This window comes from Dipodomys ordii, unplaced genomic scaffold (genome assembly GCF_000151885.1).
Source record: "Dipodomys ordii isolate 6190 unplaced genomic scaffold, Dord_2.0 Scaffold303, whole genome shotgun sequence".
Taxonomy (NCBI): domain Eukaryota; kingdom Metazoa; phylum Chordata; class Mammalia; order Rodentia; family Heteromyidae; genus Dipodomys; species Dipodomys ordii.
The window spans coordinates 469,458-485,746 of record NW_012267519.1 but is presented as its reverse complement, the minus strand read 5'-3'; the positions used below and the strand labels follow the sequence as shown (position 1 = coordinate 485,746).

At 40.0% G+C, this 16,289-nt stretch overlaps 1 protein-coding gene across 1 annotated transcript; it reads left to right on the top strand.

Annotated features, from left to right (window-relative positions):
- Positions 1–3,556: 3,556 nt before the first annotated feature.
- On the top strand, positions 3,557–15,142 carry Nxf3 (nuclear RNA export factor 3). Its single transcript, XM_013036583.1, has 19 exons — positions 3,557–3,628; positions 3,859–4,012; positions 4,752–4,835; positions 4,940–5,044; positions 5,167–5,241; positions 5,328–5,427; positions 5,565–5,656; positions 6,003–6,112; positions 7,720–7,756; positions 8,082–8,150; positions 8,230–8,285; positions 8,420–8,527; positions 8,646–8,704; positions 8,819–8,934; positions 9,028–9,070; positions 9,568–9,640; positions 10,394–10,561; positions 10,915–10,975; positions 15,034–15,142. The coding sequence occupies exons 1-19, from the start codon at positions 3,606–3,608 to the stop codon at positions 15,070–15,072; spliced, it is 1,572 nt and encodes a 523-aa protein (XP_012892037.1). The 5' UTR covers positions 3,557–3,605; the 3' UTR covers positions 15,073–15,142.
- The last annotated feature ends 1,147 nt before the right edge of the window (positions 15,143–16,289 follow it).

Here is a 16,289-nt window from a genome sequence, read left to right as displayed (position 1 = left end):
TTGGAGGGAAAAAGCTCAGTGTGTGGTCTTCTCCAATTCAGGATTTTCAGAAATGATTAATTTCCACTACCTACAGCAGGGGCGGTGGAAATTAATAGTCTTTGCCTGTTACTAGTTGTAAAAGAGGGCAGGGAATCTACCAGTAACCCTGCGATCACGGCAACAACCATTTAGGGTAGACTGAATTATCGCTTAGAAGGTTCTAGAAACTTACTTATCTGTCGTAAAACCTCTTCTGAAATGTTCTATGTAGTTTTATGTGGAGTTTTCCATATTAATTAAATACATTTTGAGAGGCGGAATCTTATTCATGAATTCTGGAGCTAAAGTGACTCTCCTATTTCAAGTGTCACAAGTGTCTAAATCTATATCTGAGACTATAGACATGCAGCACCATACTAAGCTTGTTACTCATGTTTAAGTCTTCCCCATATAGCTGCATTTTCTTCTAGATTCATCTGTTATATAGAAAGGTTTATTGAAATTTCTCTCCCTCTTTTTTTGTAGGTCATGGGGCTTGAACTCTGAGCATGGGCACTGTCCCTGAGCTCTTTAACTCAAGGAAAACTCTCTACCACTTGAGCCACAGCGCCACTTCCGGTTTTCTGGTGGTTTTCATATGAGTCACACAGACTTTCCTGCCTGGGCTGGCTTTGAACCGCAATCCTCAGATCTCAGCCTCCTGACTAGCTAGGATTACGGGTGTGAGCCACCAGTGCTCAGCTTATATTTCTCTATTTTTCTTTAGTTAGCTTTTGCTTTTTATATGTTTTGTTCTATATTAAAACAAGCATAAACATTTAGAATTTTATCCGGACGCTGGTGGCTCATGTCTGTAATCCTAGCTACTCAGAATGCTGAGGTCTAAGGATCAAGGTTCAAAGCCAGCCTAGGCAGGAAAGTCTGGGAGACTTGTGAGACTCTTATCTCCAATTAACCACTCAAAAACTGGAAGTGGAGCTGTGGCTCAAAGTGGTAGAGTGGTAGCCTTATGAAAAAGAGCTCAGGGACAGTGCCAGGGCCCTGAGTTCAAGGCCTATGACTGACAAAAAAAATATTAGAATTTTAAAAATATGTTCTTTTGAATTATTACTATGAAATGTCTCTTTTGCCATAGTATTTCTTTCTTTAATGTATACTTCTCTCTTACTAATAAGATTCTAAAAATTTAGTGCACAAATTTTGTATGGTTTGCTATTTTTGAGGTAAGTTTTAATTGTCATGTATTATTTTCATGGAGTACAGTGTGATATTTCAATGCATGTATACAATGTATGATGTTCAGATCAGACTTTGAGGCAATATCCATTGTCTTAAATATTTTTTCATTTCTTCATGTTATGAGCATACATAATTCTATCTAGTAGCTATTTTGAAATACACAACAATTACTTGTCAGCCATTATTATTCCATGCTATAGAACATTAGAAGTTACTCCTTCTATCCAGCTGTATGCCTATACTGATTAACTCTTCTTTATCCATTCCCCTTGCCAATACCTCCTTATGTTTCCTAGTCTCTGCTAATTATTATTCTCTCTGCTTCTGAGATCAGATATTTTGCTATATTGTTTATTTATATTTTTCTATATTATTATATTTTAATTTTTTTATTTCCTTTTTTGTGTGCTAGTCTTGGAGCTTGAACTCAGGGCCTGGGCACTCTCCCCGAGCTTTTATGATCAAGGCTAGTGCACTATTGCTTGAGTCACAGCTCCACTTCAAGCTTCTTGGTGTTTAAGAGTCTAATGGACTTTCTTGCCCAGACTGTCTTTGAACCCCAGTCCCTAGATCTCAGCCTCCTGATTAGCTAGGATTACAAGTTTGAACTACTAGATCCAGACTTTACATGTATTTTTTAAAGGAAAATTTAATGGAGACATTTTTATGCAATCTGATTCTATCTGCCCTTCAATTAGGAATATTTAATTGAGCCTATTCTTAATTGTAGATAACAAGTGATTCAAATAGAACATATTATTATTGTTTAATTATTTATTTTAGTTATTTTATTTTTGTATCGGTTCTCGGGCTTGAACTCAGGGCTTGGGTACTATCCTTGAGCTTCTTTTGCTCAAGGCTGAAGCTCTACCACTTGAGCCACAACTCCACTTCTAGTTTTTTTTTTTTAGTAGTTTACTGGAGACAAGAGTCTCATGGACTTTTCTTCTCAGGCTGGCGTCAAACCATGATCCTCAGATCTCAGCTTCCTGAGTAGCTAAGATTACAGGTGTGAGCTATCTGTGCTCGGCTTTGTATATTTATTTTTCCTGTTCCAAATTTCTTGTATTTTCCTTTCCTTTGAAATGAATAAAAATGATTAATATTACTATTAATGATTTGACTAATTACAGTAAACTTTCACAATTCTTGTAGTGTTTACTCTTAAGATTACTATGTATGCATATATGTGTGTGTGTGTGTATATATATATCTTTGCCCTATCACAATTTCATTTGCTCATTTGAGTCTCATAACATTTTTCAGGAATGTTGGAAAACTGTGAAACTGGTTATCCTCTCTCAATTGACTGTCATGTATTTTAATTGTATAGTAACACCCTAAAAGAAATTATAATAGTGTTATAATAGTTCATATTCACTTAGATTTATCTATATATTTGTAAATATCATTAATCTTTTTTGCACATATGGTGATATTTTTCTATTCGAGGAAGGACCTTTAATATTATTTTGGTTTAAGTCTTCTGGCCAGATTTCCTCCCAGGTTTTGTAGCATGAATATTATTATGAAACGTCTGTTTTTTTTGTGGGGGATTTTTTCCCCTTAAAGTACACTTTTTCTCCCATTGGAATTTTTATACTGACTAGGTGTCTTGATAATTTTGGAAACTTCTCAACTAAGGGGAAGTAATATTTCCTTACTATTTTCTTTCTTTATTTCTGAGACTCAAATTGAGTGTGTGTTAGATGTGTTCACTATATTTCCTTTCATTCTTTCCATTTCCTTTTGCTACTCCCCATAATTTTATGCATTTAAGTTATATACTGTATATTTTTCAGCTTTACTTTTCATTTGTCTAGTTCTTCGTTCAGGAAGGGAAAGAAGGCATTGTCTTTAATCATTGAACCATAACAGCAAAATTTCAAGGTGAATTTTTATTACCCCTCAGGGGAGGGAGGTGAGGTTTAGAAATGGTAAATCACATGTCTCAGGTCATCTAGCATGAAAATGGCAAAGCAGGTGCTAACATCTGATCAGATCCTTAATCGCACTGTGCTTATTTTTTTTCTTGGGTATGAATGCTTCCTATCTCCCGTCTTCCCATCTCCCAGGAAGTGGAACTGCAGAGAAGTCTTTCAACCTTTTTGGCACTATGATAGATTTCTTTCTCAGTTACCAAGCACTATGATACATTTCTTTCTCTTCATTAGTGGTTATATTTGCCCAGGACTTTTTCTGTTATTCCACATTAATGTTGTTTCTCAATTTAAGGGCACAATTCCAAAACTAAATACATTCAAAAAAGAGAAAAATGCTCGCATTTTCAAAGGAGACTTCCCAGTTGCTCTGAAAAAGTCACTACTGGCCTGCATACTCTATTCCTGCAACAGCAAGACAGAGATCCAACAAGTATTGCCCACATGGAAGCCCGTGGAAGAAGATAGTAAGTGATCAGTCAGCATGGCTGGAATGTACTAGTCAGTGAAATACTTAGGAATTTAACCTGCTAGTTAAATGTGTTACTCTTTTTCCTAACCTGAGAGTGAAAATAATAGGATGGGATTAATGACTGAACAAACATTTTGTAGCCCTGGTTCCAGTGGGACAAAAAACTCAAATAGGAGAATTTCTGAGTATATAGAGATGACTTCAGTTTCTCTATTTTTCTCACAGCATTCCTTATGCCATCCCATCCTATCGTCAGAGAATCTATTCAAACAAACAAAACAAAACCCAAATTAACATGGTGGAAGGCCAAAACCCTCCAGAGAGAAGAATTCAGAAGACAGAACAGGATGTGAACTTTGAGAGCTGGTTTAAGGTCACAGTGAGTGTCCTAACAAAATAGATCTAATATCCAGTTGTAGGAAAACCGAATTGTACTGGGCTGATGTAGAAATGCCAGAGCTTTTCTGGGTATGGAAAACTGATAATGTGTTCTTTTTCCAGTAGTTAATATCTTAGATTGTGTAAGGGCAAATTCAGAGGGGCAATATAGAGGGAGCAAGCCAACTGCATGAAGAATAGAAGAGATTGTGTATTTAAAGAAATTAATTATAAGAAAATGGAGTAACTCCATACTGGATACTTCAGTTTTTCTTAAGTCTGACTTGTTAGATTTGAGTCTCTGGAGTCCCTGTCAAAGGGGCAAGTCAGCTGGTTATAGTGATTGCCTATCTATAATCCCAGAACTTTGGAGGCAGAGGCAGGAGGATCATAAATTCAAGGCCAACCTGGGAAATACAAAAGTTCCAGGAAAGGGGGCAGTGTGGGTCTTTTATAACAGAAGTTTAAGATCTTTGAAAACTAATAAATGGAAGTTTATAGCTCATGTCAAATATTTGAAATTGATTATTTGAAGAAAATAATTTCAGTCAAGAGAAAAGGTAACTAGAAAATCTATGTCTAGTGTAAAAGCTAGAAATACTGCATCGGAATGTGTCCTAGTTTTAGAAATTTAAATTGTAATGCTTGACCAAAAAAAAAAGGCCGAATAAAAGATGCTTGAGCTTACCTTTAAATTCCATTATGTCAGTCTCTTCTCTCAACATTTTATTTGCTCCTAGATTCCATTTGGCATAAAATATGATGAGGAGTGGCTGCTAAATTTGATTCAGAGCCAATGCAGTGTCCCTTTCACTCCAGTCGAGGTAAGAGGGGATAGTAAGGAGGATGAGAAGAATCAAGACCGTAGAAGGGATAGATGAGAAATGGTTCTGGCTTCACATTCTATTTCTTTCACCCTTATATCTAGTTTCGCTATGAGAAAATGCAAGCCCAGTTCTTTGTCAATAATGCCAGCACTGCCTTTGAACTGAAGAAGATCAGTGACAAGCTTTTGGACAACAATAATGAAAGGGTGTGTGTCAATGTCATAACCTGGTCTAGTTAAGAGAAAGTGGGCAAACCAGGAGCAGGATCTTATATAATCTTGGGGGTCAGAGATGTTGATGCTGACTCAGCCCCTTGTGCTGTCTGCAGATCTCAATCTTTATCAGCGCCTCTGATGTACCTCACTCTCTGCAGAAGGAGGTAAAGTCAGAAAAGATGGAACAGGTAAATGTAATTTAGACTCCAGATAAGCTAGCACCTACCATCAGACCCATCTATACCCCCTTCTATTGCCACCTTTACCACTTCAGCCTCAAATAATCAGAGAACTAATCCTGCAGCCAAGAATGAACAAAGGATATGATGTATCCCAGCAAGATCTTAACATCTACAGTAACTCATTTGACCGAGGTATGATTGACAGTAGTAATTCTAAGGAAAATGAAGGCAGAAAGATCTGTCTGGGATGGAGATTTAATGACTGTAATTTGGGGAGGGGTTGATGCTAGCACTATATTAGCCTTCTGATTCTCTCTTGCTTCCTGAAGACATGGCAACTTATAATACAAAAATGATATCACTGAATCCTGGAAAGTATGTGACTACTACCTTAACTACTCATGAAGAGAACATATCCAAGGTGAGACTTTCATCCAGATTCTGGTATGACTGATGAAGGTTGCAAAAGTTCAACTTGGTCTCATTAATCTCATTTTGGAGTCCTCACTCTAATTCTTCCTTCATTATAGATTTTGTCCTTGAACTTGTGCCACAAAAGCCAGCTGGTTGGACTGCTTGTTGCTATGCCAATGTCCTCCAGTATCAAAATCAATTTTCAGATTGTTGTTTGAAGGGAAAGTGGAAGGGCTTATTAGATGATGACAAGAGGTAGAGACCTGGACTTTGGGGCAAGGAGGAGGGTTAGAAGTTCAGGGTCATCCTGCCTTGATTTTTTCAGTTCATGTGTTTCCCCCTCATAATTTCAGATGGAGACTTCAGTAGAGATTGAGAAAGGGAAAGGCCAAACACCAGAAGAGATGCATGCAGAATCAGACTCTTTCTGCACCACCTTCCCGGATAATTCCACCAGCATGAAGTCAGTTGCACTCGCTATTATTCTTTTGGAGCCTAGTCTGCCCCTGGCATGCCTATCTGCAGGAGATTGCCATGGTCATTTGTGACCACAAGCCCAGTCCCCTTTCCTGTCTGGGTCCTCAACTCTGGTCTCCCCACCCTCGCATGCTTCACCCACATGTAGCTAACCTTCCATCCCTATCCTGACAGGTCCCTTGCCTGTCCCAGGCCAGCATGGAGGCTTGTCTTGCACCATGGTGAGGACGGAGGTCCTCAGCCACAAAAGTGGCTGCCATGGTGAAATCTGTTCCTCTGGGCCATCGTTGGGAGCTATGTCTTCCTTGGGGAGCACCCTGCTTCCTTGATCAAGGATCCAGAAGTGGGCAAGCAGGCAGCTTCCTGAAGCAGGAGTGGAAGGCAGAGGATCTTGAGAACAGAAGGGCAGGTCTTTCAGGAGTGTTGTCCACCCAACCCCCCCACTCCATGTCACATCATCCTACCTGCTCCTGCAAAACAAACAAGTATGGTTCATGGGCGAGGCATAGACTCACAGGCATGGGTGTGTGAGAGAGAATTCAGGATTATAAGATGGTCCAAATATTGTCCATCTCATGATGAGCTGGCTCTAGGGAATTACTGCTGCCCTGAGGGAGGTTCATTTCCCATGCCATATTCAGCCTGCATTCAGCAGGTTCATATTGTAAGATCTGCCTAGGGCAACAGGGTCTACCAGAGGCAAGTAAAAGAGAGGGCTGTAGCAGGGAAATCATTCTCTTTTTCTTCTCCCTTCACACCAAGAACCAGGGCCGAATGAGTGTCTTCTCTATCTTTTTGATTTTCTTTTTCCTTTGTAGTCAGCTTGTTGTACTCTGTCCCATTGCTCCTTCTATGTTTCTTCTCTTTCTGTTCCATGCCCTGTATCCCCTTCCCCTACCTCCTGATCCCTCACTCACCTGGTCTGGGCAGGCCATGTTGTGCATGATGTTGAGTGTCCAACGAGGGGTCAGACCTCTGGGCTCCCACACCATATACTGTTCCCTTCTGAGACTTGTATGAGAACTCAGAAGAGGAAAAGGGAAGAAAATGGAGAAGAAAGCCCTGAAGCTTGGGTTGCCACTGTATTTCTTGTGGTCCTGTTGGACAGTGAACATAAGGGATACCCAGGGAGAAGATGAGAGAAGAGAGAAAGAGGGAGACAATTTTCCCTCAAGGTCAGTTCCACAGTTTCAACTTTTTTCCTCTTAAGTTTCTGTATTTTCAACTGAGGCATAAAAATATTAAGAATTTTCCAGGTCCCAGTGGCTAGCGCCTGTAATGCTACCTACTCAGGAAGCTGAAACCTGAGGATCGTGGTTCAAAGCCAGCCCAGGCAGGAAAGGCTGTGAGACTCTTATCTCCAGTAAACCACTAGAAACCCGGAAGTGGTGTTGTGGCTCAAGTGGTAGAGTGCTAGCCTTGGGATGAAGAGCTGAAGGACCATGCTCAGACCCAGAGTTCAAGGAAAAATGTTAAGAATTTACATATTAGCTAGATATGATAATATACCTACATATGAATGGGGTACCGGGTAATGTTTGTGCATATGTATACATTGCATGATTTTTATAGGTGGTCTTGAATTTTTGGCAGCTCCATCCTGGAATTGTTTCCCAAGTTATTACGCCTGGTAGGTACAGTCTTTCACCATTGGCATCTCTAACTGAAAATAAAGCTGCCCACAACCTATTCTCAACCCCCTTAGTTATTGCTCAAGTTAAACTTTTGGATCTAGCTCTTCAACTTCAAAGGGATGGGAGACGATACAGGGTCATGTGGGAACTTGACAGAGAGTATATGGCCTTTCTACACACCAGGATATCTGGCTATGATCCCAACTGTTGTTCTGTTAGACCTAATTTCTGAACTTTCCCATTCCTGAGTCCATCCCTTTCCCTGATCTTCCAATATTACCTACCTGGTTTGCACTGGTGACTTCCTCTTGTGTTCTCCAGGATGGCCAGGCATCATCTAGACCACCTGTCTTTAACACTGAAACTCACAAGAAGTTACCAACTTGCAAGGTGAAGAGAGGATTGCCTAAGATTTTTAGTTATGCATAAAGAAAGGATAACAATATCCTGAACACTTCTTTTATTTTAGGGAAGTTACTTTGGATCTGAAATGCTAAAGGATCTGATCCTACAATTTCTGCAACAGTATGTATCCCCGGAACTCTGAGTAATGGGAGGGATGGGACAAGACAGGTAAGACCTCACAGTCACAGGTCTGCTTGGTAAAACTGTCTCATTTGAGGCTCAGATCATAGATATAGCCTATTACATTCCCACAGATACTACACGATCTATGACTATGGAGATCGACAGGATCTTCTTGATGTTTACCATGAAGAGGCCTGTTTCTCCCTAACCATTACCCACAACTTCAAGGAACAAGCTCCGTGAGTATCACTGCTCAGACTGGAGGCAGTGTGAGACTCCCTTGCCTCCCAGCAGACTCATACTGCATGCAGTCCAGACACTGGTGGGACTATTACCACATGCTGCTTTCTCTCCTAGAAGCAATCTGTGTGACTATTTGAAGTACAGCAGGAATATGAAGAATCTCAAGGATCCATGTAAGTATGTGATAGAGAATACAGGGCAGAGAGAAAGTATGAATTAGGCAATCAGAGAAGACAAGGGCCAGGTGTGGTAGCCTCCTCCATTTTGGTTTCTCTGCTTTCCAACAGATGTACAGAGGCAGCTGCTAAAGCACAGAAAATGTGACATTGTAAACTCCCTCAAAGTGTTGCCCAAAACCCAACATGATCTCAATTCATTTGTGGTGGACACTTGGTTCCAGACGGTGAGCACATGTTTCCTTTCTGACAGTCCCAGAGAGCTGGAGTTGAGTAGGAAGTTAAGCAGAATCCTGAGCTCCTGTGTTCTACCCTTTTAGGAAAAGATGCTCTGCTTCTCTGTCAGTGGGCAGTTCAAGGAAGGTGAGTGTATATAGAATCCCCTTTCCAGATTCCCTCCTGCCCACCTTCCTGGGAAACCAGCTGTAGAACCCTTCGCATTCTTTCCTTGCTTTTCTCTTCTTATATCCTGCTTACAAGCATCTTGATCTTGTCTACTCCAGAGCTCAAGTACTGGGGATACAGATTGTAAGATTTTGATGGTTCTCATGTTAGTTAGGTGATTTGGGACCACTTAATCTGTTCCCTCATTTGAAAAAACCTGGGAATGAAAAAAACAGGGATGAAATACATTTGAAGTGATTTTCACAAGTCTCAATTTTTGATAGGGGACCCATCAGTGTGAGTGAGTTATTCTTAGTGTTTTCCCCCGATTTCCCCTGCCATCCTGAATCCAAGTTAACAGTGGTAACTGTTAGGTGTTGCTCCCTTTAGTGTAAGACTTTTTACTGGGAAACACTGTATGAACATGTGAAGCATATGAAACTCTAAAGGGGTATTGTTGTTTGTTGTCATTGAAGTGGAAGGAAATTCTCAGGGATGTGTTCATGTCTTCACTCGGACCTTCATCACTACCCACAGCAGCAGTTCAAGGTAAGTACTGTGTTGTGGGTAGGAGTATCCATCCAAGCTTGGCGACAGTGTTGATATGCAATAGTGAGTCCCTGAGGTATTTTTTAAACCCACAGTCTACCCAAGTGGTTGAGAGCATGGACTCTGACTAGATGCTGATTGTTCACATCTATAATCGCAGCTTATTCAGGAGACAAGATCTGAGAAGCCCCTGGGTAGACAAATCCACCTTATCTTCAATTCACCAGCAAAACCCCAAAGTAGAGGGGGTGGTTCAAGTGGTAGAATGTCAGCAGTGAGTGAAAACTCTGAGTGAGAACACAAGGCCCAGAATCAAGCCCCAGTATAGGTGTGTACATGTGCTTGTGCGCGCGCACGCGCACACACACACACACACACACACACACACACAGTGTGGGCTCTAAAGTCCTGATGTAACACTTTCGCTGTGATTTACTTATTTGCTGTATGCCAAGTAATATGACCTATCACTTTCTTCCTCTGAAATAGTGATTATACTGCCTACTCCCTTGAGCTGTTGTAAAGGGAAAATGGGAATGTAAACCCATTCCTGGGTTATAGTTAACCTTATAAATTTAGTGAGTTATGTACACAGACTCCAAAGATGGGCTCTGTGGGAAGTATCAAAGGATACCAACCAGGAAAGTTGAACAAAGTAGGGGATAGAAGGAATTTAGCTGCTGAGCAATGATAGCTTTGGGGTAGCAGGTTGTCTTTTTGTCTAGCTATTCTAGATCTCATTTTTCCCTTCAGCTTATGCATCGTCAATGACAAGCTATTTTTGAGTGCCAGGCCCCAAGAGATGGAAAATGCTTGCTCCATTCCCATGCTATTGCCCTCAGGCTCTGAGATGGCGATTTCCCAGGAGCAGCAAATGATGCAGGCATTCTCCACCAAGTCTGGGATGAAGTGGTCTGAGAAGTAAGTGTTGGTGTACAAGTTGGTTAGGTATGAGCTAGAACAATCAGGGGAGTGAATTAAGGTAGCTACTAGGTAATTGAAACATTTTCTTCTTTGTGTATAGATATCTACTTATTTTAAACAGTATATGTCTTTTCTCCAAATTCCATGGGCCCTGTTTCTTTATTGGAAGGCTTTTGGATTTTCAGGACATTTTTCTCATGACATACTGTGATGCTGGAGTCATTCTGATATATATCTTGGAGCATACATAGAGGCATGTTTCTGTCACAAAGAATAAGAAATGTCATTGTGCTATCAGCATATCTCCTCTTGGATACTAATGAATGTCTCCTTTCCTTTCTCTACCCTAGGGACTGTCAGACCAACTACTTAGACTACAGTAGAGTTGTACAAGCTCTGCCGCATCCTAAGGTAAGGTTTTAGAATCCAGATAAAGTGAGATAAGGCCAGATGGTCTGGGCATGAGGCCAGGGTTCTTTGCTCTGCTGATCTCCCAATTACCTCCTTTACTTCTCCAGAAAAATGGAAAGATCTGAGAGACCTTCACATAGAATGGTACACAATCCTGAGTGTGACACTCTGAGAGGAAACCCTTGGGTGTTACCATCTTCACCCTCATTACCTTTGTTGTATTTTTGTTCTAGTGTTTTGCTGTTATTGAATTTGGAAGTCTGGGTGCAACTATGTAGTGTTGACTCTCATCCATCCAAAAGGCTAGTTGTTCTGTGGATTTGTTCCCAGGATACCCCCCTCTGCCTTGTTTGACAGAGAGTGATGGTGCTTACTACAGTAGATCTTTGAAAAGTCTGTTTGAGGCAGGTATTATGATCCCTGTCCTTGAGAAGAGGAAAAGGATACTCAGTGAGTAACCTTTGGGAAGGAGTGGAGCATAGACTCATGTCTTGGACCCATATTTAAGCCAGAGCTGTGCCAAAGGGCCTTATCACTTCCTAGGTTGAGGTTGTTCTCTACCCTCGTTAAACATGTCCTCAGTGCATTAGCCAAATATTTTTTTTCAAATATTTTTATGCAGAGAATAATGTTAGATTCTGAGCCACCCAAATTATTCCAAGTTAAAAAGTTCTCTTTTGTGAGAAAATGTACTAAAGAACATATGAAGACCTGGGGAGAAAAAATGCTCCTATATATGATTGACATACTGTTAATATCCTTGAAATATAAAGAAATCTGTAGAGAAGGGGAAAACATACAACCTTTGGAACAATATTAATTGGAACAATAGTATTATTTGGAACAATATTAATGTCAAAGAAATCTATAAAGATCTGTTAAACTCTTAAATACTCCAAATCATAACTGCAAATGTTGAGTTACTAATTTAGAATAGGAAGCTAATGATAGTTATTTTTAGAAATATGCACTGAATTCTGTATATGTACAAGCATGCATCTCTATATTGATATTTTGGCTTCCTAAAGTTGCCATAATAAAGTACCATAACCTAGATGGCTTAAGGCTGTGAGAATTTGTTTTCTCATGATTCTGGAAATTAGAAATCCAAACTCAAAGTGCTATCAGGGCCACATTTCTTTTAAAGACTCTAGAGGAAAATCCTTGCATCTTCCAGTTCCTGGTTGTTCCTAATAATTATTTTATAGCTTTTGGCAGCATAACTTGTATTTCTGCCTGCATTTTCACATGACCTGTGTCTTCTTTTTTCCTCTCCCTTTCAAATACCCATTACTAATAGAATCCACATTGGTTTCATAAGATTCTGTGCTCATGTAGGTGGCCTTCTCCAGCTTTGCCTCTGTATCTGTGGCTCTGAAGTAGGAGTCGTTCTTCTTTGTATTTGTATGGGGTTTTGAACCCAGAGGTCATATACTTGCAAGACAGACATTCTATTGCTTGAGCCATACCTCCATCCCTTGTTGCTCTGATTATTTTTGAGATAAGGTCTCACTCTTTGTCCAGACTGGCCTACCCTATGATCATTCTATCATAAACAGGATGACAAGCATATGCCACCATACTTGTCAAGCATGTGTCACCATATCTTATGAACTTTTTGCCCATGCTTGTCTCAAACCACAATTTTCCAAGTCTCTCTTTTTTTTCAGTAGGAAGGTTGAAGGGTATGAGTCACTGCTGGCAGCCTATTCTTCATATTTCTCAAATATGGCATATGTTAGCAGCCAAGTAGCTCCATTATCCTATTTGATGCTTGTACAGTCAAGGAAGTCTGATAACTCATTTTGTCCCTCTTTTGTCTTCTACAGGCCAGACTGGCAGTGCTTTTGATAGTATAAAATTATTTTCAAAATTCTTCTGCTATTCTAATGCCTGTCAAGGAGCTTCATGACATTACAAAAGAGGTTATTCCTTAAGTCCTTCCTGGATAATCTCATGTCTATTTCTGGATTCTTATGAGAGAGTGCAGTCTTGAATTTACACTACATCCTTCCAGCATTCAGTGCTATCAGTGTTCTAGATTTTGGCCTTTCTAATAGATGTGCAGTGGTATCTCAGTTTTAATTTGTATTTTCCTGATCACATGTTGTGAGGAGCATCTTTCATGTTTATTTGCCCTCTGTACATCATCTTTGGTGAAATACTTCTTTAGATCTTTTACATTTTTAATGTGGTTGTTTTCTTTTTGTTAATTTAATGTGGCTTAAGAGTTCTTCAAATATTTTGAATAGTTGTCCTTTATTTTATATGCTTTTTTCTCAAATATTTTCCTATTCTGTGGCTTATGTTTTCATTCTCTTGACAGTGTCTTTCAAGAAGAGAAAATGTGAATTTTAATGAAGTCCTTTTCTCATGGATTAAGCCTTTGCTGTTCTATTTAAAACATCATCATGATCAAAAAACATCTAGACTTTTTCCCTGTTATGTCTTTCAGTATTTTATTTCAAATTCTATTTTTTCATTCACAGTTTATATGAAAAGTATTTGATGAAAATTACTGCATGAAAGCTAGTTTTAAGATGAAGAAACTTGTGAAATTGACTGTAGTGAAGATTGCACATATTTATGGACATTCCAAAAATCAATTATCCATTTTAGTAGATGGATTTTGGTACATCTGAATTATATCTTCAAAATTCTTAAGAAATAATTTGAAAAGAAATAATTTGAGGGGCTGGGAAGATGGCTCAGTGGTAGAGCACTTCCCTTGCATGCCTGAAGCCCTGGGTTCGATTCCTCAGCACCACATAAGGAAAAAGCCGGAAGTGGCGCTGTGGCTCAAGTGGTAGAGCGCTAGCCTTGAGCTGAAGAGCTGAGGGACAGTGCCCAGGCCCAGAGTTCAGGCCCCATGACTGGACGCAAAAAAAAAAAAAAGGAAGAATTTGAAACTTTCAGTCAGCTGTCTGCCCCTATAACAAATACATAAGATAACAAAGTTATGAAGATACACTTTATTTAGTCTCCCAATTTTGCAGATTCTAGTTAATGTTTGAGTGGACCTATGCTTTTTATAACTTTGTGAAGGGCACAACATATCATGTCAAGGGTGTGTGACAGGGCAATTGTGCTTACTTCATGTGCAAGAAGCAAAAGAGGTAAAGAGGAAGGACCAGAGTACTATATAATTCCTTTCAAGGGCATAACTCCTATACATGAAACTTTCCTATAAAGGCCCATCTTTTAGGATTTTACAACCTTCCAATATGGCCACACTGGTGACCAAGCCTTTAATATATAGACATTTGAGAGGCAATTCAAGTTCAAATTATAGAAGCAACTTAACTATAATTGTTTATGAAAGGAATATGAGAGGGAAAGCAGAGGATTTAAAGAAGAATGACTGTTTCTATGCTGACCATTGGGTAGTTTCTGAGGTTGAAATATGGAAAAGAAAGGAAAACAAGTACAGGTTGAAAAGTGGGGGGGGGTGAAATGGGGATAAGAACTTTAAATCTTTTTGAGGAGGCAAAAATCTCAGCATCTTTTGAAAAATCTGCTGAGATTATGGCCGCTCTCCCTACCAAAAATGTAAACACACCACCGCTGCCTTCAAACATATCTTTTTTGAATAACACTTAAGGATTTCTACAGATTTCTGAGTTGAGAACACCATGGTTCCCCAGATTGATCAGTGGGAAATATTCCTTGGTTGTGTGAATAAACAAAGGGGTATCAAGGCAGGTATGGACTTGTATACAATGACATCACAGTGAGATTAGTCTCTTCTTAGTAATCTGGAGGTAAAGAATATGGGGCCAAACAGAATATACCTCCAAAGCCACATAAAAAGTAGGAGCAAGATCCCAAATATGATTCCACTTGGGCTGTGAAAAACAGAAGAAATTGAGCAAGCATGGGAGTCCTTTCCCCTGGCTAAACGACACTTGTACATTCTTCTTGGATTCTTATCCAAGAAGTATAGATAGTCTGGTTTGCAACAGAGGAGCACACCTCTCATTAGATAGGAATTAAGGGGAATAAATAAAGGAAAGAATCCAAAAGTATTTATAAGATCATTTCTTCATTAATATTTTTAGAGTAAACAGCAGAGTCACGAGCCTGAACATAGAAAATGAGTAGCTCTGGAATATGGGAAAACCAGCACCAGAAACCTTGTCAGCACCAGGATCATCTGTATAGCTCCGCATCCTTATCCTGCCTAACCTCACAGCTTTTCTCCTTATGACTTTAAAAACATTAATAATAATACCAAGTAATTCTCGGAAAAAACTAATTATGTTAGTTGCCAGGAAATATTTTCCCTACATTTGAGAAATGTTTGTTCTAAGAGAATAAAAGACATTTATTATCATTTGCATTTTGTCTCATGGTGGGGGGACCAGTAATATTATTTGTATAAATGGACAAGATCTGACATTTCCAATTTTCCCTGAATATTTAACTTACATTTTAGAAAAAAATTATCCAAGAAGTTTCCTTGTGCTTTTTTATTTCAAAAAATATTTTAAACAATCTAGAATGTTCCAAAAATGATGGTGTGTGCCAGGTGCCTATGGCTCACTCCTGTAATCCTAGCTATGCAGAAGTTGAGATCTAAGGATCAAGGTTTGAAGCCACTCAGGCAGGAAAGTCCCTGAGACTCAAATTAACCACCCAAAAGGTGGAAATGACATTATGGCACAAGTGGTAGAGCAATGAGCAATGATCAAAAAAAGAACAACAACAAAAAAAGAGTAACTAGCAATGAGCAAAAAAGCTCAGGGACAGCTCCCAGGCCGAGTTCAATACACACACAAATGGTGTGTTGTACTCAAAATCAGTATTTTCTTTATGGTGCAATAAAATGCTTCTTGATTTATTTCTTCTGAAAATTTCTTTAAAATTTTAAGTCACGCTGATTTTCAAAATGGCATTAAAATTATTATGAAACTTATATACAGCCATGGAGAAGAAATAAAGCAGAAGACGCCATGGCCAAGGGTGGGAGATGTTGCGGGAGGGTGGAGGATGGAGCAGATCCTTCCTGGTAACAGAGAAAAGCCAGGTCCAACCGCAAGATGGTGATGCCACTTGTGTGCCCTCAGATTGGAGAGGCCCCAGATGAGTGACGGCTGGTGCGCGCACCCCGGGAGCACGCACGGCGAGGTGGAGGGGGGATGTGCAGTGCGTCAGCCAGGGGCGGCGAGGGTGGGAGGGGGCGGAGGGGGGGGGCTCTTGCCGCACTGGCCGCCCGAGGTGGGGGGCGAGCTCGGCGGTGACGCGCGGCCCTCACGTGACCCGGAGCTGCAGAGCGACGCAGCCTTGGGTGCAGTCGTCACTCGCGTCTGGCTAG